Below are 22,382 nucleotides of genomic sequence, written 5' to 3'. Positions count from 1 at the left end.
GTGCTGCAATGCTGAGCCGATCTCCTGATGCTATTGATTCTCACACACTTCCTGCTCATCAGGGCAATAAAGTTACACCTAAAGGTTGCTTTTGTTCAGAGTCTGATTCAAGCAAAAATGTTTTCAAGTTGCAATGATTATGTATTTGCATAATTAAGGAATATATTCCTTCTTCCCTTCCAACATCAATTCCCCATGTCTAAAAAGAATAAGCATTATTTGTGAGGCTTGATTCTCCCCTCACTGACACCCATGTAAATCAGGAATAACTCCACTGAAGTCAATAGGGTAATACTGGCATAAAATAGACAAAAGCAGGAGAAGACTCAGACTGATCTTTCTCTCTGGTTTCCGTTTGTACTTTTCACAACGAGGAAAGGTTTCATCTTCCACATTTGGTGAAAGATTCCCCAGAGTTGAAGAGCTTTGTGTAAGCTCAAAAGCTCGTCTCTCTCACCAACAGAAGTTGGTCCAGTAAAAGATATTACCTCACCCACCTCGTCTCTCTAATATCCGGCAACCTACATGGCTACAATTCCATTGCATAAAACAATTAAACAATACTCAATGAATTTATCTTAAAAATACAGGACAGATTCTGGACACATTTATTGTACCAACCCTCCAAGCATGGAGTGCTTGCACGATTTAGTATATGGTTTACGTATAAAAATCCCAGATGGGTGAATAAAGCCATTCAATTATCAGTATTAAGCTTTTTCAAAACACTCCTTTGATTAGAAACAACCATCCTTCTTCATGCTGCTTAGTCTCTCCGGTTGAAAGAAAAGTCTTAAATTCCGTGCAATGGAAACACAACACACTTGAAACCAAACATCACTGTTACCTACCAATGGCAGTAATTCTCCGTAATGCAGATTTAGACCAGGAAACATCCGTTTTTCATTTCCAAATTAAGACAGACAGATGGGTTCATTGCTGCAAATAGGATGAATTTATTTTCTGTTTTAACTGTAATTTGATCTTACCTAGACAATAGGACCCAGTGATACACCCATCACACCCTCTGTTCGGCATGTGGTTCTGGGGAACCTCTGAGCCTTTCGGGATATCAGTTATAGCAGGCTGGAGAATTTACTATCATATTCTCATATGCATATAGCTATCTATTAACCAGACACCAGCAAATTTGAAAATAATTTTCTCTGAAGAAGATACAGGTAGACTTGATGTCATCTGAATTAGTGACATGCTAGGGTGGGTTAAAATTGGGATCTGCTTCTACCCACAAGCATAATTCTAAATATTAATTATAAATTCTAGTGATAATAACAACAGTATAATGCAGGCATCTTAACTGTTCTTTATTTAAGACTGTCATGGTGGTTCTTTATTTAATCCCTTGTTTGTTGGTTGGGTTGGGTTGTTTGTTTATTTGTTTTTGCCTTTCTCTGCAGGATGGATTATCTACTGGCATCATTTGGGCAACTCACGTAATCAATTCCCTGCCATTGTAGGGGCCTTAGGCATAGTTAGCCCCTCGATCTCTCCTTGTCTTGCCGGAGATATACAATAGTTTAGTCTCCTGAGGACTGAAATGCTTTAGTCTAACCAAAGTTATTGGGCTGAACACAGAAGTAACTGGGTGAAATGTGACGGCCTCTGTCACAGGAGGCCAGGCTAGATGATCTAATGATTCCTTCTGGCATTAAGATCTATGAAACTATGAAATTTACCAAAAAAGCCAGGGTCCCCTGTATCTACTGTATTGTGACTGAAATTATAACCCACAAACTGTGTGTAAAGACTCAATTTTCTGAGGATTTTCAAGTAGATATATTAATTCAATTAAGTGGAACTTAATTAAACACGAACCTTTGGAGATTTGGTGTATTTATTTTTAGATGATAAGGTTTATGGAGCCTTTCTTGGCAGAGAACCACAGTCCCCAAAGTGCCAAACTATAAAATGTTGGCTAGGCTTCAGTTAAAGAAACTAGTTTTTAATGAAATTACTAACAATTGGTATATCTCAACAATCTGATTATACTCAGCTAGATCAATAACATGGGTCATTCTGAAGCTATGTCTTTGTTATGTCAGAAGGAACTCAACCAGTCGTCTTTGTTCTTCTCAAGTTAATATACATGCTGCAATTCTGTTGGTTGCATACTTGTAGCCAGAGAAGAATGATTGTGCTGGAGGGCATGCAGGAAAAAATTTACATTCCTCATTGTGAAAAAGACCTTTTGAATTTTTTGGTATCAGAGGGGTAGCCGTGTTAGTCTGGATCTGTAAAAGCAGCAAAGAGTCCTGTGGCATATTGGAGCATGAGCTTTCGTGGGTGAATACCCACTTCGTCGGCTGCATGGGACCGTCATGCATCCGACGAAGTGGGTATTCACCCACGAAAGCTCATGCTCCAATACATCTGTTAGTCTATAAGGTGCCACAGGACTCTGCTGCTTTAATTTTTTGGTTGCAATCAGGAAGAGATGTTCATCAGAGCAGGGAATTGAACAGAAGTCTCGCACCACATCTAGCAGGCTGAAGAGGCCTCTGTGTGACTTTCTCAAATTCTCCTGTTGGAACTGCTCCACTGTGTATAAATAATTAACTATTGAGTGGGGACAGAAAAAGGCTGACTTTACTGCCTAGTGGTTAGTGCACTCACCTGGGAGGTTGGGGGACCTGGGTTCAAATCCCTACTCTAATGAATGTTTAATCATTTATACAAAGTGGAAGAGCTGCAGTGGGAGAGATGGAGAAAAATGGACCTCAGAATACTCAATCGCCTGGTAGTTAGGACACTCACATCGGAGAGCTGAGTTCAAGTCCCAGGTAGAGCCAGGACTTGATCCTGGTTCTTCCATATCAGGTGAATCTGGGACATTTGCTACAATGGGGATGGTCTGTCTCTGGTTCTGAGCAGAAATTCCACCCTGGACTGTCAAAACTGCCACTCATATGACAGTGGTGCTACCACTGCTCGAATACTGTACCCAGTTCTGGTGTCTGCAATTCAAGAAGGATGTTGATACATTGGAGAGGGTTCAGAGAAGAGCCACAAGAATGATGAAATAGAAATCCTGCCCTATTGTGATACACTCAAGCTGCTCAATCCATTTATATTAGCAAAGAGAAGGTTAAGGTGTGACTTGATTATAATCTATAGTTACCTACACAAGGAACAATTTTTTTAATAATGGGCTTTTCAGTCTAGCAGAAGAAGGCATAACATGATCCAGTTGCTGGAAATTGAAGCTGTACAAATTTAGACTAGAGAGACGGGAGTAAATTTTTAACAGTAAAGATAATTATCCTTTGTAACAATTTACCAAGGTTCATAGTGGATCCTCCATCACTGACCATTTTCAAATCAAGATTGACTGTTTTTCTAAAAGCTCTGCTCTAGGAATTATTTTTGGGAAGTTCTATGACCTGTGCTATACAAGAGGTCAGGCTGGCTCTACAATGTAGAAATTTGGCTCCATTTCTCTTTGGTGCATTCCCTCCCCAGCCAGCCCCAATCTCCCGGGGAGTCCGGAGACACCTGGCTCCTGTTCCCACCTCTATGGGCCTGGTTGCCAGAGCAACACAAGATTACAGGGAGACACAAGAGCTCACTGTGGATAGCTATATCTGATCGCACTGGGGGAAGCTGGGAAAAGATCGGATGGAGTAAAAAAGGGACCTGGCCCCTGCCCCTGCAAGGGAATAATCCCCCAAATGTGAGGCGATTCCTCCTCAGGAATCCCCCTCAGCCATCCATGTCAGGCATCATCCCCTCCCTGAGGTGTCAGCCCCAAGCCCCAGTGCCACCAGTGTCTGGCCTATCACAGAGTTGCCAACTCTCAAAATATTATCACAGCATTGGGTTTTGGAGGAGGTGGGTTTTGTTGTTGTTGTTGTTTTGTTTTGTTTTGTTTTTTTTAACATCTGGCCAATAAGTGGTATTTGTCATTTGTTGAAAATTCATAGAATCATAGAATATCAGGTTTGGAAGGGGCCTTAGGAGGTCATCTAGTCCAACCCCCTGCTCAAAGCAGGACCAATTCCCAACTAAATCATCCCAGACAGGGCTTTGTCAAGCCTGACCTTAAAAACCTCTAAGGAAGGAGCTTCTACCACCTCCCTAGGTAACCATTCCAGTGCTTCACCACCCTCCTAGTGAAAACGTTATTCCTAATATTCAACCTAAACCTCTCCACTGCAACTTGAGACCATTACTCCTTGTTCTGTCCTCTGCTACCACTGAGAACAGTCTAGATCCATCCTCTTTGGAACCCCTTTTCAGGTAGTTGAAAGCAGCTATCAAATCCCCCCTCATTCTTCTCTTCTGCAGACTAAACAATCTCAGTTCCCTCAGCCTCTCCTCATAAGTCATGTGCCCCAGCCCCCTAATCATTTTTGTTGCCCTCCACTGGACTCTTTCCAATTTGTCCACATCCTTTCTGTAGTGGGGGGACCAAAACTGGATGCAGTACTCCAGGAGTGGCCTCACCAGTGTCGAATACTGGGGAATAATCACTTCCCTCGATCTGCTGGCAATGCTCCTACTAATATAGCCCAATATGCTGTTAGCCTTCTCAGTAATGAGGGCACATTGCTGACTCATATCCAGCTTCTCGTCCACTGTAATTCCCAGGTCCTTTTCTGCAGAACTGCCGCTTAGCCAGTAGAACCAAAGCGAGTAAATGTTTCCCATCAGAGAATTACACACAGGTGCAGGTTCAAGTTTTACAGAGGTAGTGAGCAATGTCATAAAAAGTATATCAAAATGGTAACAGAAAAGAATCATTCCTTGACGTCTAGCCAGATACATGTTAAAGAGAAAGCAGACAGCAGAGAACAACCTGGGATATCCATGATCTTAAAGCTTCAATTCAATATAATGAAAAACCAAATGCTCACTTCTTGTTGTGTGGTGCCCAAAAATGGACACAGTACTCCAGATGAGGCCTCACCAATGTCGAACAGAGGGGAATGATCACGTCCCTCGATCTGCTGGCAATGCCCCTACTTATACAGCCCAAAATGCCGTTAGCCTTCTTGGCAACAAGGGCACACTGTTGACTCATATCCAACTTCTTGTCCACTGTAACCCCTAGGTCCTTTTCTGCACAACTGCTACCTAGCCATTCGGTCCCTAGTCTGTAGCAGTGCATAGGATTCTTCCGTCTTAAACGCAGGACTCTGCACTTGTCTTTGTTGAACCTCATCAGGTTTCTTTTGGCTCAATCCTCTAATTCGTCCTATCCCTACCCTCCAGCATATCTACCACTCCTCCCAGTTTAGAGTCATCTGCAAACTTGCTGAGAATGCAGTCCACGCCATCCTCCAGATCATTAATGAAGATATTGAACAAAACTGGCCCCAGGATCGACCCTTGGGGCACTCCTCTTGAAACCGGGTGCCAACTAGACATGGAGCCATTGATCACTACCCATTGAGCCTGATGATCTAGCCAGCTTTCTATCCACCTTATAGTCCATTCATCCAGCCCATACTTCTTAAACTTGCTGTCAAGAATACTGTGGGAGACCGTATCAAAAGCTTTGCTAAAGTCGAGGAATAACACATCCACTGCTTTCCCCTCATCCACAGACCCAGTTATCTTCTTATAGAAGGCAATTAGGTTAGTCAGGCATGATTTGTCCTTGGTGAATCCATGCTGACTGTTCCTGATCACTTTCCTCTCCTCTAAGTGCTTCAGAATTGATTCCTTGAGGACCTGCTTCATGATTTTTCCAGGGACTGAGGTGAGACTGACTGGCCTGTAGTTCCCCACATCCTGCTTCTTCCTTTTTTTAAAGATGGGCACTACATTAGCCTTTTTCCAGTCATCCGGGACCTCCCCCAATTGCCATGAGTTTTCAAAGATAATGGCCAATGGCTCTGCAATCTCATCCGCCAACTCCTTTAGCACCCTCGGATGCAGCGCATCCGGACCCATGGACTTGTGCTCGTCCAGTTTTTCTAAATAGTCCCGCACCACTTCTTTCTCCACAGAGGGCTGGTCACCTCCTCCCCATATTGTGCTGCCCAGTGCAGCAGTCTGGGAGCTGACCTTGTTCATGAAGACAGAGGCAAAAAAAGCATTGAGTACATTAGCTTTTTCCACATCCTCTGTCACTAGGTTGCCTCCCTCATTCAGTAAGGGGCCCACACTTTCCTTGACTTTCTTCTTGTTGCTAACATATCTGAAGAAACCCTTCTTGTTACTCTTAACATCTCTTGCTAGCTGCAACTCCAAGTGTGATTTGGCCTTCCTGATTTCCCTCCTGCATGCCTGAGCAATATTTTTATACTCCTCCCTGGTCATTTTTCCAATCTTCCACTTCTTTTAAGCTTCTTTTTTGCGTTTAAGATCAGCAAGGATTTCACTGTTTAGCCAAGCTGGTCGCCTGCCATATTTACTATTTTTTCTACGCATCGGGATGTTTTTTCTCTGCAATCTCAATAAGGATACTTTAAAATACCGCCAGCTCTCCTGGACTCCTTGCCCCCACATGTTATTCTCCCAGGGGATCCTGCCCATCAGTTTCCTGAGGGAGTCAAAGTCTGCTTTTCTGAAGTCCAGGGTCTGTATTCTGCTGCTCTCCTTTCTTCCTTATGTCAGGATCCTGAACTGGACCATCCCATGGTCACTGCCTCCCAGGTTCCCATCCACTTTTGCTTCCCCTACTAATTCTTCCCGGTTTGTGAGCAGCAGGTCTAGAAGAGCTCTGCCCCTAGTTGGTTCCTCCAGCACTTGCACCAGGAAATTGTCCCCTACACTTTCCAAAAACTTCCTGGATTGTCTGTGCACCGCTGTATTGCTCTCCCAGCACATATCAGGGTGATTAAAGTCTCCCATGAGAACCAGGGCCTGCAATCTAGTAACTTCTGCTAGTTGTCGGAAGAAAGCCTCATCCACCTCATCCCCCTGGTCTCATGGTCTATATAATTCAGATGCAAGCTGCCTAGGATAAACCATGGTGAGAGACCTAGTTGGAAATCTGCCCATAACCTCCTTCCAAAACTACCCCATTATGGAAGATAGGACCCCATAATTTTTCCTTTTACTAGAAACTGCACTACTCAATCTGACCCTTTGAAGAGAATTTTCCCCAGAACAAGCCTCTGTTAGGGAATTACTCTGCATAATTGCTTCCTCAAGGATCTGTGCCACATAAAGTGCATCCCATAATATTTTCATATGGAGTTGCACCCCACATCTGTCCATTAGAGGAATTATAACCCAAAATCTGAAGAGTTTGTTTGGATTGACAGAAGGCATGTAGGCGTTTACTATCATTGAAAGGCCAGTATAAAGGAATCTACAGGTATGTACTTTAAAACTGGAAAAAATTTTAATAATCCGTCTGGAATTATTTCAAGTGGTATTAACTAGTGAAATAGTGTTTCCTAATATCCAACCTAGACCTCCCCCACTGCAACTTTAGACCATTGCTCCTTGTTCTGTCATCTGTCACCACTCGGAACAGCCGAGCTCCATCCTTTATGGAATCCCCCTTCAGGTAGCCGAAGGCTGCAATCAAATCCCCTCTCACTCTTCTCTTCTGCAGACTAAATAACCCCAGTTCCCTCAACCTCTCCTCCTAAATCATGTGCCCCAGCCCCCTAATCATTTTTGTTGCCCTCCGCTGGACTCTCTCCAATTTGTCCACATCCTTTCTGTAGTGGGGGGACCAAAACTGGATGCAGTACTCCAGGTGTGGCCTCACCAGTGTCGAATACTGGGGAATAATCACTTCCCTCGATCTGCTGGCAATGCTCCTACTAATATAGCCCAATATGCTGTTAGCCTTCTCAGTAATGAGGGCACATTGCTGACTCATATCAAGCTTCTCGTCCACTGTAATTCCCAGGTCCTTTTCTGCAGAACTGCCGCTTAGCCAGTAGAACCAAAGCGAGTAAATGTTTCCCATCAGAGAATTACACACAGGTGCAGGTTCAAGTTTTACAGAGGTAGTGAGCAATGTCATAAAAAGTATATCAAAATGGTAACAGAAAAGAATCATTCCTTGAGGTCTAGCCAGATACATGTTAAAGAGAAAGCAGACAGCAGAGAACAACCTGGGACATCCATGATCTTAAAGCTTCAATTCAATATAATGAAAAACCAAATGCTCACTGTACGTTATCAGTTTAGCTGCCACACACTAGAGCTAAGACACAAGACACATATTGTTGGGAGACAGGGGTTTTATTAGAAACTCACTTGTCTTCATGAGCACATGACCATTCCTGTTTAACTCTTAAGAATTAGCAACTAAAATAATTTCTACTTTCTCTTTCTTTTTAGGCAGTGTTATGTTCATGGCATACACACAGAGAAGTTAGATGAAAAACATTTTTTTTTCAGGAAGGTTACACCTCAACACTACTTTATTGCTTAGCTCAGAGCCCAAACAATAGTAACCAAAACGCAGAGAGAGAGAGAGAGAGAGAGAGAGAAAGAAGGCAGGCTGCTCCCTAAGGCACAGAGGCACAACTCACCCACCTTTCCACCAGAAGGCTCTTCTATAGATGGCCCGAATCAGCATGGTCACATAACTAACTTTAGCAACCGCAACCCTCTGAAGTGAGTTTTATTTCTCCCCCCCCAAAAAAAAAATAGATCTAGTATTTCCTTTCTCAGAGGTTTCAAAGGGATAGGGACTGTGATGGGGTGGGTTGCCAGCAGATTCTGATCTCTTGTGCTGTTGCTGGGACTGAGGAATGGGCAATATAAGAATTTCTCCGTAAACTCTACATAGATAGTTACAATGGGGAACATGCCCCTGCATCATAAAATGAGATTCTTCCCTCTTCCCAGTCCAGAAACACACCAATCACTGCACATGATGAAAACTTCATTTAAATCTTAGTGTTTTCTATGTTTGAAAAAAAAATCTCTCCCTGGGATCTCTTCTGAGACCAATATCCCTCCTCAGGGAGTTTTTCTGCCTTCTCGCTTTTCACTTTCTCCCTCACAGCCTGACTCAGCACCCCCAGGTCCCAGTCCAGTTTGTCCCCTCCGAATCAACCTCCCAGTATTCTCTCCGAGCCATAGGCACTGACTTTCATTTTTCCCCAGGGGTACTTCACCCCTGCTCTGCCCTGAGGCCTCACTCTTGTTCTACCCATTCCCCAAGGTCCTGCCCTCACTCTGTCTCTTCCCGCCCCCATTCCACCCCCTCCCCGAAACCCCCCCCCCGCCGTTTACTACTCTCTGCTCTCTTCCACGCCCTGCCGCAAGCTGCCAAACAGCTGTTTGGTGCCACCATTGTTCAGCTGTTTTGTGGCACCCCTGATTAGCTGTTTGGGGGCATCGCCAAAGAGCTGATCAGCCGCACCTCATAACAGCTGTGGCTGGTGGGTGCTGAGCACTCACTATTTTTTTCCATTGTTGCTTGAGCCCCAGAGCACCCACAGAGTCGGCACCTATACTGCCAGCAACAAGCCCCTTCCTCCCCACCACCTGCTCAAGAGATGCAGGTTCATACCAGACTCTTTTCCCATCCTCAGACACTTTGAGTTCTGGGTGTTTGCAACCCGGATCCAGAGTGATGGGAACTTGGAAGAGAAACCGGAATAGTCCTTTGTTTAGTAAGGAGTTAATCAGTGCCACTCAGTGTAAGGAGAAGAGACAGGGAATAAACCAGGAGAGAACTGAATTTTGAAATGATAAATTCATGTAAACATTAACATAAGCAGTAGCGCTATGACCGTAATTTACACACTCTGGAGGCAAAGTCCAGCCCTGGGGCGGGGAGAGGCCATGGGAAGCTCTTCCCGATCTTACAGTCCAGTACCGGAATGAGGCAGCAGGGGCTCTGGCTAAGGTTCCTGCTGCTGTGTCTTTGCTCTAAGGGAGGGACAGCTGCTGGCTTGGCGTCTGGAGGAAGCAATTTCTGGAGGTGAGATACAAGCTGCTCCTTTGTGAGCAGCAATAAGGAGTAATGTGGAACCATGGGCTGCGCTTCGCCCAGGACTGTCCTGTCTTGCTGTAGGCTCCTGGACGTGCTACTCAGCTGCTTCCACCACAGAGACTCTCTGGTGAAGAGAAGCAGTATTCTTCCTAAGTGTTGCAATGGAAAAGTCATTTTGAAAACTACTATGGGTCCAATCCTGGGAATTGCTGAGCTCTCTGGCCCTGCAGAGCTCTGAAGAACATGAATAGCTGAACTGACAGCAACTGCTTCATTGGATTGGGTCAGTGTGTTCAGCATCTTGCCAGTACCAAACGCTATGTTCTGTATAACACAAACACACACAAATGTACTGAAGGGAAAATCACACAGTGCTCTGCCCCATCCTAAGGCCATCACAACTGCCCAGAGGGATGTGAGATTCTTGGGTTATGTTACACATCACAAGTTCTTTAAAAACTGGGCTCAGTGGATGAGTTAAAGCTGGAGTGGAAGCTCTATTCCAGAATTGCTTTATTTCTCTTTAAATAAGAGATTTACCTCAGGCCTGATCTTTTGGAGTCACAGTCCATGCCAGAGCTCCCACCATGACGGGGAGTGGCAACAACCCAGTCACTTACGATGGTGCGGCCCGGTCCCCTGCTGTGCCTGGAGAGCTCTGGAGAATCTCCTCTCAGGACCCGTCTGTCCTGCTGCTAACTTAAACTCCATATCACTAATACTGACCTCCTCAGCGTTCCTCCTGAGTCTGTCATTCTTCTTCCTTTCTCCATTCCTGGTATTAACACCTGTGCCCTGACTCACAACCTTGGTGTTATGTTCATCTCTTTCTGTTGACAAAGCTTGTCTGTTCTTATTCCACAACAACTCAGAAATTCACCTGTCCCTTCCTATCCCTATGACTAAAATGCTTCTCCAGTCCTTGGTCATCTCATGCTTCCACATTTCCCACAACCTCCTCCTCTCTCACCTCACCTGCTTGCACCTCGCATCCAAACTTTCATTTAAATTAGAGCCGCTAAAGGCGTTTTCCTTGTCATGGATCCACAGGATCAGTGCCATCACCCAGGTTCTAAACAGTGTCTTGAAGGGACCTTTTCTGCATGACAGAGCTCTTAGGGGTCCCACTCTTCACTTCAGGGTAGGCCACACGGCCTCAATGCCTCCCAAACTGAGCCTCTGGCTTCCAGCCCTCCTGCTTCACACCATGAGCTGTGCCCAACATGTCCGACTATGATAGATTCCTGGTAGAGAACCCATGCAACTTAGCAAGTATTTTCAGTGACACCCAAGCTGCCTTTTCAAAACAGTTCAGGATTTATTAGTCAGCTGCAACACAGCATTGGAAGTGCATAGGTTAGCACACAGAAATAATAATTAAAGCATCGTCCATTCTGGTCAAGCCACAGTTCACCAGCCAAGCTGTAAGGAACTCCATTTTCAGTCCCCATCTCTCTCTCTCTCTCTGTGTTTTCCATAGTAAGTCCCACTAGAGAGCCCCCAGCCACCAACTCTTTGTCCTTTCCTGGTCATGGCTCAGTCCTTTGTTCTCCAAGCAGGGCCACAGTGAGTTCACAGCTCCCCCCGCCCCCAGCTGGAGTTTCTGTTGAGTGTCAACTGAGGAGTCATTGGAGGTTGCATTGTTTCTCTGGACCCCTGCTGATCTGGGTCAGGTTCAACCAATTTCTTAACAACTCTATTCATTCCACTCAGACACAGTTATTTCATCTGCCGGAAAACAAACATACTCCTTGTTACAGTCTTCCCCATAAGGCTTTGGGGGGGGGGGGTGCTTATAAATATCTGTATGATATAGCTGGAATAGGGTTTTGCTACATATGCCATGTAACATATCTATGTAAAGGTTATGATCTACTGGTTATGTTCATCCTAGTTGCATGCAGGCACCATTTGTGTGTTCAAGGTTATGAACATTGGCTGTATAATTGCTTGATTTCTAAGTAGCCTTAGTTAGAACATTTGGTCACTTCTTGGGAAAGGAATGTGCAAATTAAGTCCTCAATCAGGAAGCACTTAACAGACAAAAGAGCTTCGAAGACTCCAGTCCACATAAGAAGTCTACCTGAGGACGTTCAAGGTAGCATGTGGGTAATGGTTGCTACCTGCAAGTCCTGAGTCATGCATGGGCATGTGACTTGTCCATGTGATTCCAAATCTCCATTTTGTGACTGGATTCTACACAGGGTGAGGAGGGCGTCTCCACCCATAAGAGAAAGTCTATTTAAACCCCTGGGAGATCCCTCCATTTTGTCTTCAGCTGGCTAAAGAAGGAGCCTCTCCACCCCCCAAGATACTTGAAGGAAACTAAAACAAAGGACAGTAACTACAGGGGGTGTGAGTGATTGCTGGACCCAGGCTAAAAGGAGATTAGTCTGTAAAAGGGAGCATTCTGGAACTAGTGAGGAACTTATCTGTGTTTAGTTTGATTAGACATAGATTTGCGCATTTTATTTTATTTTGCTTGGTGACTTACTTTGTTCTGTCTGTTACTACTTGGAACCACTTAAATCCTACTTTCTGTATTTAATAAAATCACTTTTTACTTACTAATTAACTCAGAGTATGTATTAATACCTGGGGGAGCAAACAACTGTGCATATCTCTCTATCAGTGTTATAGAGGGCGAACAATTTATGAGTTTACCCTGCATAAGCTTTATACAGGGTAAAACGGATTTATTTGGGTTTAGACCCCATTGGAAGTTGGGCATCTGAGTGTTAAAGACAAGCACACATCTGTGAGCTGTTTTCAGGTAAACCTGCAGGTTTTGGGGCAGGTAATTCAGACCCTGGGTCTGTGTTGGAGCAGACGGGAGTGTCTGGCTCAGCAAGACAGGGTGCTGGAGTCCTGAGCTGGCAGGGAAGGCAGGGGTAGAAGTAGTCTTGGCACATCAGGTGGCAGCTCCCAAGGGGGTTTCTGTGATCCAACCCATCACACTCCTCTCCCCGCCCCCAGGTAGCAATTCAAAATATGTGGGAAACTGAGGCACAAGTAGTATTCAGAAATATATTTTTAAAATTCCCACATTGTCCATTCCTCAACTGCCCTGAGTCATAAGGCCCTACCTCTCAGTCACCTTCTTTAATCCCTCCATTGTCTTCCTCTCACCCTGCACCACAGGATCATGCTTTTCATCCACATCTTCATGGCCTGCACAGTTCAAATACATCCTGCCTTCATGTCCCACTATTCCACCCCCCTTACTCCACGGTGACTCCCACCCCAACACTCCCTGTTTACCCTTCTCCCTCTCTTCTCTTTATGGCTTCTTTCATGCTTCCCCATATTCCTGAAGCTCCCTTGTCTCTTCAGGAGGAATGAAGACAAGATGTGTTTTCTTGCAAATTTCTTCTTATGTAAAACTCCTTCAGCAAAATGCTGGTATGTGCCAATCTGCAAAAAAAAACCATATGCTCACACAAACAAACTGTTATATTATCTGACATAATCATCAGCAAGCACAGGGGCTGAATTTTGTTTTTCCTTATGGTTGCTCCACCCCTGCTCTGCTCCAAGACTCCACCCTCACTCTGCCTCTTCCCACCCCTGCCCCGTCCACTCCCCTGAGCCCACCCTGCCCACGCACTGCTCACTCCTCTTGGTCCCTCCCTCCCCTGAGCTCCTCCCGCCAGCCACTGACTGATCCAGGGCCAGGCCTGGGGGCCACTGAACCGCTGATCCGCAGCCATCCCCAGAGCCTGCCAAACAGCTGATCCACCACCAGCCCTGCGGCCCACCAAACAGCTGATCTGTGACCAGCCCAAAGGCCCACCAAACAGCTGATTGATGGCCAGCCATGGGGCCCGTGAAAACAATGGGGCTGGTGGGTGTTGAGCACCCCCAATTTCTTTTCAGTGGGGGCTTGGGTAATGGAGCAACCCTGGAGTTGGAGCCTAAGCCAGCAAGGACTCATCCACAGTAGACTGTGGCTGAATATTGTTTTCTCTATCTATCTAGGCCCAAGACAAGGAAATCACTTAGACACAGGCAGATGAAATTCAATGTTAATTGAAAAATATTGAACATTAAAAAACATAACTATACATACATAATGACGGGGTCTAAATTAGCTGTTACCACTCAAGAAAGAGATCTTGGAGTCATTGTGGAAAGTTCTCTGAAACCAGCAATTCAATGTGCAGCGACAGTCAAAATAATTGAACAGAATGGAACCATTAGGAAAGGGACAGATAGTAAGATAGAAAATATTATAAGGCCACTATTTAAATCCATGGTATGCCCACACCTTAAATATTGTGTGCAGTTCTGGTCATCCCATCTCAAAAAAGGTACATTAGGATGGGAAAAAGTCAGAGAAGGGCAACAAACATTAATGGGGGATGGAACAGCTTCCATAAGAGGAAAGATTTAAAGGACTGGGACTTTTCAGCTTGGAAAAGAGGCGTCTAAGGGGGGATATGATAGAGGTCTATAAAATCATTAATGGTGTGGCGATAGTGAATAAGGAAGTGTTATTTACCCCTTCACATAACACACGAACCAGGGGTGACCCAATGAAATTAATAGGCAGAAGGTTTAAATAGAACAAAAGGAAGTACTTCTTCATACAACACACAGTCATCCTGTGGAACTCGTTGCCAAGGGATGTTGTGAAGGCTAAAAGTGTAACAGGGCTCAAAAAAGAAGAGAGGATAGGTTCATCAGTGGCTATTAGCCAAGATTATCGGGGATGGAACCCCATGCTCTGGATGTCCCAAAGCCTCTGACTGACAGAAGCTGGGACTGGATGTCATGGGATGGATCACTTGATAATTGACCTGTTCTGTTCATTCTCTCTGAAGCATCTGGCATTGGCCACTGTCAGAAGACAGGATATTGAGATAGATGGACCATTCCTCTGACCCAGTCTGGCCATTTTTATGTTTTTTATAAATTTGGAGTGAGTATTGCCATTTACTTCAATGGGCCTATTCACACGCTTAGAGTTATGCATGTGCTTAAATATTTTGCTGGTCTGGGGTCTTCAACTGTAAACTGTTCTCAATAGGAACCATGTCTTCCTAAGAGTTTGATAACATTGATTCCATAGTTAATGCTTAAGGAATAAGTCTTGTTACACAAAACAGGTAAATAGAATAGAATTGAATGTACAGATGGATTGAAAGATATAAAATATATTCATATCCACACTTATTTCTAAATACATCCAGTAACTGCACAAAGAATGATTTTCATTTCACATATTAATCTTCTGAAAAAAAAATCTCTAAAATTTATAGAAAATAGATTGAATGAATCCACTTCAGTTTACCAGCATAGCTCCGAGCTCTTCTGAAATCTCCAAAGGGAAAGAATCCTTCCAGGATAATATTTTCTTTCAGAAGATTAATAGTTGAAATGAAACTGATTCCTCGTGCATTAACTGGATGTATTTACAGATAAGTGTGATATAAACATATTTTATCCCTTCCAATCCATCTGTACCTTAAATTCTATTGCATTTACCTGTTTTCCACAGCAGTAAATGTATTAAGCACTAACTAAGAGCTCAGTGCTGTGCAAATGCTTAGGAAGATGTGGTCCCTGTCAAGAACAGTGTACAATTAAAGAGCTCAGTCCAGGAAAGTACATAAGCACATGCACAACTCTGAGGATGTTAACAGGCCCATTGATGTAAAAGGGAGAACATGCTTAAATCGATGCCTGTGTTTAAGTGCTTTTCTGGATTGGGGACAAAATAATAATAAGAGAAAAATATTCTTTGACTACACGCTGAAGAACAAGAGGGAGTGCTAGCAATATGGGGGGGGTATGGAGGCAGGCATAAAGATGAGACGGGCAGAAAGATAAACCAAAAGTGGTAGGGTCAGTGTCAGGGGAGATCAAGAGGAGAAATAGTGAGAGGTGAAGGCGGACATGTAGTTGCACTGTGCAGAGCCTTGATGAAAAACTTAATTCTGATGTGCAGAGTAAGAAGATGTCAATGGAGGGATACAAGAAAGTGACTGACAAGTGAGACAGTAAGACACAAGGCAGGAGAGGAGCCTTATTTCACCTCTTGTGGTTTAAAAGAAAGGAGGGATGTGAGGTGTAAGTTGGTGAGGTCGGAGAGGAGGAGGTTGTGGGAGATGCTGAAGCGGGAGCTGATGAAAGTTTGGAGAAGCTTTTTACTGATAGGGTTAGGCAGGGAGCGGTGGACTTTTGAGATGTTGTGGAGAAAGAACAAAAATGTTTGTCAACAGAGCGAGGAGATGAAGTCACGTCTCAGGATCAGACCCATGGTAATTTCCATAGCAACACTTTGGAAAAATCCTGCTTCTCTTCCCCAGATGTGTAGACAGACTGTCCAGACTGACTTAAAATATCCTCTGGCACTGCTGGCAGAGATATACCCTTGGTCCTAGACATACTCCTCGGTCAATGAAATTTATTCTGATGTCCAAGTTTGTATGTGAGCTGTTTCTGAAAGCCTGGGAATGGTGCATTTTCCAACAAGGGCCACACAGGTTGATTGTGTAAAACATTTTTTACTGACTATTCTTCAGAAAAATGGGTTTTTGACTAAACAATATTTTTTTTTTCTTTTACTTTCTGTGGAAAATTTACAGTATTCATACAAACTTTTCCCTGGAATTTTTCAACAAAATTCATTGGAAATTAGAAATATTTTCTAACCAGCTCTATAACAAGGCCTGCCCTCAGTTCTACATAAACACACAGTGAACTATCCAAAAATTCAAAAATAGTGAAAATCGTTGTATTGTGCTCATGTATTAAATCAGTGAATTTACACTGGATTTACACCAGTGTTATGGAGAGCAGAATTTGGCCCACACAATATGAATAATTTGATTTGAAACCAAATGATTTGAAAACAAATTAGAAATATACCTGTAAAGTATAATATTTATTTGATAAATGCCATAACACGTACCAAATATGTTCTGCCTGAGATTCTACACTGATATTTAAATACGATTTATTTTGGAAAAAACTGGTGCTGAGCACCCTAGGTGAAAATGCAAAAAACTCTTATAGTTAATCATTAGCCTGGTGCATGTGTATGTGCTCCTCCAGAAGAACTGTCTGGTTAACAGTCTCAATCAAGTTGTTATGTGAGTTTACAGTTCCAAGATTAAATACAGCAAATTGAAGACAGATAATTTTTTATGGAGACCTTACAATCTTTGTTTTTAAATCCCCTGTGTTATTATTTTAGAAGCTATTTTCATATCTATTTTACAAGGACTGGGTGCAGGTTTAACCCTGGAGTAAACTACTACAACCCATTTCATAACTTGGAACCCAGACATTATTTTGGGGAAGTTCTAAGGCCTGTGTTGTTCAAGAAGTCAAACTACATAATCAACTGTCTGTACTTAACTATCTTGATTATCACTTCAAAAGTTTTTATTTTTATTTTCTCTTACTTAATTGGCCAGTCAGAGTTGGTAAGACACCTCCCATCCATTCATGCTCTCTCTATGTGTGTGTATATATAATCTCCTCAATATATGTTCCACTCTATATGCATCCGAAGAAGTGGGTTGTAGCCCACGAAAGCTTATGCTCTAATAAATTTGTTAGTCTCTAAGGTGCCACAAGTACTCCTGTTCTTTTTGCGGATACAGACTAACACGGCTACTACTCTGAAACCTACATAATCAAAAAGGTCCCTTCTGGCCTTGGACTGTATGAATCTATGAACTCCCTAAACAAAAGCCAATCATTACCCCAGTAATCTGCATTCGTTTTTATTTTTGATTTGCTTATTATTTTAGATTCAGAGACAAGGACAAATTAATCAGGTAAATAAAATGCTCAGTGTAGACAGACACAGCTCAGCTATAAATGAGAAAAAGCTGCTTTCTAAAAATGAACGGTAGCATATTTTTTCTTTGAATGACTAACATTTCTGTTTTATTTTAAATCACTGAACAGATATTATTAGTAAATGTGTCAGCACAATAGAGAAGTCGATCATACATACCTGCCTACCTATGGACTTCATAATCATCACCCCCCTATTAGAGACTGAACAGAGATCTCCATTGGCATCCTTCAGGGCTCAGTTTTGACCTTCCCCTGTTGCTCTCTCACTGTGGGACATCATTTGGACACACAACGTCTGCTAGCCAAAGACTACTGGATTAATTTCCCTACCCCTTATCTCTCCCTTCCATTCAGTCACACACCTCTGACTGCCTTTCAGACATCACTTTTTGGAGTTTGGGCACCAGCCATTCAAACTTAATATTATGCAAAATCAACTCAACTTTTCTCAAAATCCCTGCTCTGTTCATCCCTTCTTTGTTAACCACATCACCTCCATATGTAGTCTGTCCCCCACCATACAGCTTTCCTTCTCTTTATCTTTCTCCCACATTGGTAGATGGTGGTGTCAGATTCTGCCCAGTGTACCACCACAATTAAATTGGCTATTTCTACTCCACTGACACCATCAAAATCCAGCTCTCAGCTTGACTACTACAACATCCATCTCTGCAACCTCCTAGACTCTCACTGGACTCCCTCATCTTTCCATCCATCCAAAATGCTGCTTAATAAGATCTCTAATGTATCTGCTGTTCTAAGTCCACCCTTCTCTCCATATTCTTTCACTGAATTTCTCTTGCATTCCGCGACAATGCTGAGATCCTTGTCCTAATTTTCAGCTCCTGTCTGATCTCTCCAGTTTAGTTTCTTTTCACTCCCTACACACCTCTCTTTGCTCCATCTGCAACTGGAACATTCATGTCCATTTTTCACCCATGACTTTTTCCCATGTGACCCCTGTCGTCAAACACCTCACAGACCAATGATCCAAAGTGACTCCACGCGATCTAACTGCAAGTTGCTCCTTAAAACACATTTCATTTTTACAGCCAATAAAAATTAGTCCTCTCCTCAAAGTACTGATGCATGAAACAAGCTCCACCTCAGGCGAGGGTCCCCGGCCCCCCTCCACTTTTGGGAGGGCTCCGGCGCCCTTGCATCGGGCTAGGGCTACTGCGGGCCGGCCTGCAGCCAGAGACGCCGGGCGGCTGGATCTGGTGCTCACACCGCCTGCCCACAAGGCGCTTCAGGGCTGGGGGCCATGCTCCCACCCACAGTACTGGGGGCAGTGCCCAGCTGCCTGCCTGCCTGCCGCTCCGGGGCTCGGGCTGGGGGCTGAAGCTCGGGCAGCCTGGGACTGATGCAGTGGGGGGGGGGGCCCTCTGGGCTCTGTCGGGGCAAGGGGGGAGTGGCGGGGCCCCAGGCAGAAGGGGTGGGCCGGCTGGGGGGCTACCCTCCCCAAGCCCTTGGGTGACCCGCTGCCCATGGCTCCTTGCTCTCTCCTTAGCTCTGCCCCACTCTGGCCCAGTTAGCTCCAGCTCACACGGAGGATGGGACCCACGGCACCCTAACTCCCTCATTAGCCTGCCTGTCCTGTCAATCAGGCTGACCTGGAGCATTGGCCTCTCCCCATTGCCCTTGGGGACTGTCAGACTCAGGGTCCTGATTTCACATCGACCCTTCCGCTTGGTACTGAGAGCTACCCAACCGAAACATCTCCACTGAGTTTTAGTAAGGGACTAAAAGTCTACATGCATGTAGCTGAGCTGGGAATTCAATCCCTGTCTCCCAGAAGTCCCATGCTGGTGCCTTAATCTCAGAAGGAAGGAGTGGGCTGGGCTGGGCTGGGCTGCCTGGCTGGGGCATTCATGGGGGCTAAGATCTGACAGAGGTCAGCGTGGCCCTGGCCTGGCTGGGAGTGAGCAGAGCTCTGCAGGCTGCAGGGCAGAGTGACTGACAGCATCACCGTCCTGGGGAAGGAAGGGGGAAACGGAAGGCGTCTGCAGCGACATCACTCAGGAGCTGATTGTACCAGCAGCAGGGCCAATATCACTCATTTCAAAGCTCACAACACAGCCAGATTTTCCAGAGTTGGGCTCTCAGGCACCTAAATGAGTGGTTAGATTTTCCAAAGCACCCAGCAGCAGACAATCACTGTTCTCAAATGTGAGTTCTTATCAGCTGCTGGGTGCTGGCACTTAGAAATCTGGCCATCAGTCTAAAATTCCTGCCAAACAGCTCAAACCCAGACACCAAAGTGCTGTAATTGCTACATGCAGTGACTGCTTTCCAGGGAGCTAAATACTGGCATGATGTTCTCTTGCATTCATATGGCTGCAGTCTCTGGAGGAGGTTAACAAAGTTTCACAAAGCCATAGCTTGTGACTAATACTTTTTGCTTGACATTTATATTCTATCACATCCCTAGAAACCTACATGACAGTAAACAGACCTGAAAATTCAAAGTTGACCCTGATGCTGTTGTCAGTTCTCATGATTTCACAGCACAACTCATAATATTTGCCATTTTTCTTAAAGCCCCACCCCTGAGGTGCTGGGATTACGTGAGAATCTTGGGTTCTGTTGAAATGCGTACGTTTCTAGCCCTCCTGGTTGTGAGGAACACCTGGAAAACCTGATCTCCAAAAGGTCAAACATCAGAAGCCAAATAGATGCAAGCAAAATGCATAATTAAAAAAAATCTCACAAATTCTTAAGGCAATCTTGGGATTTTGGGGTGGCTGCCTCATGATTTTTGTACACTTTGGGTTGGCAATGGAATCTCTAAACAGAGCTGAGAGGACTTGGGAGCTGAGCTGTTGATATAAAGAATCAGGGGGCAGGAATACAGAGTTTGGGTATTTTTCCCAATTTTATTTGGAAGAAACTTTTTTTCCAGAAGGAAAACAGGCTGCATTTGCCCTGAGAATATTACAGTGTCCTACAGCACTTTGGGCGCTGTGCATTGTCCTGCTGTGGCCCCAGAGAAGGTCCCCCACTTCCTTGCTGCACGGCCCCTTTGGAGGTTCTGCGATGCGGCTGCGCACTGACGAGTCCTGCATTTCAGCAAGTGGAGTATTAATGACATCTGTCCCGCTGCAGAGCGATGGTCGCGTATGTCGGTGTCTCTTCTCTCTTGGGCCGTGGATGCTTTAAGATATAACACAGTAATGTTACTTTTCTGCTAAGCCAGTGTCAAGGCTGTTTCCCCACTTTCAACTTTAGGGTACAAAATGTGGGGGCCTGCATGAAAACTTCTAAGCTTAACTACCAGCTTAGATCTGGTCCGCTGCCACCATTCTCGATGCTAGTCCCTTCCCTGGGTAGCCTTGAGAAACTCTTCACCAATTCCCTGGTGAAATACAGATCCAAACCCCTTGGATCTTAAAACAAGGAGAAATTAACCTTCCCCCTTCCTCTCTCCCACCAACTCCTGGTGGATCAAGATCCAAACCCCTTGGATCTAAAAAACAGGAAAATCAATCAGGTTCTTAAAAAGAAGGCTTTTAATTAAAGAAAAAGGTAAAAATCATCTCTGTAAAATCAGGATGGAAAATAACTTTACAGGGTAATCAAACTTAAAGAGCTCAGAGGACCCCCCTCTAGCCTTAGGTTCAAAGTCACAGCAAACACAGATAAACACTCTAGCAAAAGGTACATTTACAAGTTGAGAAAACAAAGATAAACTAACACGCCTTGCCTGGCTGTTTACTTACAAGTTTGAAAAGGAGAGACTTGTTCAGAAAGATTTGGAGAACCGGGATTGATGTCTGGTCCCTCTTAGTCCCAAGAGCGAACCCCCTCTAACAAAGAGCACAAAACAAACGCTTCCCCCCCCCAGGAATTGAAAGTATCTTGTCCCCTTATTGGTCCTTTGGGTCAGGTGTCAGCCAGGTTACCTGAGCTTCTTAACCCTTTACAGGTAAAAGGATTTTGGAGTCTCTGGCCAGGAGGGATTTTTAGTACTGTACCCAGGAGAGCTGTTACCCTTCCCTTTATAGTTATGACACGCCCCCCAAATCACAGATAGTGTTGGACAGCCGGTTCCACACTGGCTGTGATTTCTTCCTGGAGCTCTAGGAGAAAACAGAGTTAATAAGACACATGCACCTTAAGACATACTACTGATTATATAAAAACTAACAATATGTCCCACATTCCAAGAACAATTTTTAACCAGTTGCTTCTGGGAAACTTTCCCGAGAGAGGGCATCAGCCACTTTGTTAGAAGCTCCTGAAATGTGTTGTATTTCAAAATCAAAATCTTGGAGAGCTAAACTCCACCGAAGAAGTTTTTTGTTATTTCCCTTGGCGGTATGAAGCCACTGTAGCGCCGCATGGTCTGTTTGTAGTTTGAAACGCCGTCCCCAAACATAGGGGCGAAGCTTTTCCAGCGCGTATACAATGGCGTAGCATTCCTTTTCACTGATTGACCAGTGGCTTTCCCTCTCAGACAGTTTCTTGCTGAGAAACACGACAGGATGGAATTCTTGCTCCGGTCCTTCCTGCATTAAAACTGCTCCCACGCCCCGCTCGGACGCATCTGTGGTTACTAGGAACGGTTTGTCAAAGTCTGGGGCCCTTAGCACAGGGTCAGACATGAGTGTCGCCTTAAGCTGGTTAAAGGCCTTTTGACACTCATCAGTCCACTGAACTGCATTTGGTGTTTCTTTCTGGTTAGGTC

The 22,382-nt window shown here is 44.5% G+C and overlaps 1 protein-coding gene across 1 annotated transcript in view; it reads right to left on the bottom strand.

The window, feature by feature from the left end:
* Positions 1-9,173: 9,173 nt before the first annotated feature.
* LOC135893047 (butyrophilin subfamily 3 member A2-like) overlaps positions 9,174-22,382 on the bottom strand; it is a 308,768-nt gene continuing 295,559 nt past the window's right edge. The window contains exons 11-13 of the mRNA XM_065420840.1: positions 15,174-15,200; positions 9,382-9,524; positions 9,174-9,266 (exon numbers count right to left, since the gene is read on the bottom strand). Coding sequence (XP_065276912.1) covers positions 9,174-9,266; positions 9,382-9,524; positions 15,174-15,200 — 263 coding nt within the window. The remainder of the gene's footprint in view (positions 9,267-9,381; positions 9,525-15,173; positions 15,201-22,382) is intronic.

This window comes from Emys orbicularis, chromosome 21, assembly GCF_028017835.1.
Source record: "Emys orbicularis isolate rEmyOrb1 chromosome 21, rEmyOrb1.hap1, whole genome shotgun sequence".
NCBI classification, from domain to species: Eukaryota; Metazoa; Chordata; order Testudines; family Emydidae; genus Emys; species Emys orbicularis.
Note: the sequence above shows the minus strand (reverse complement) of the source record. Positions and strands in the feature narration are given on the sequence as shown.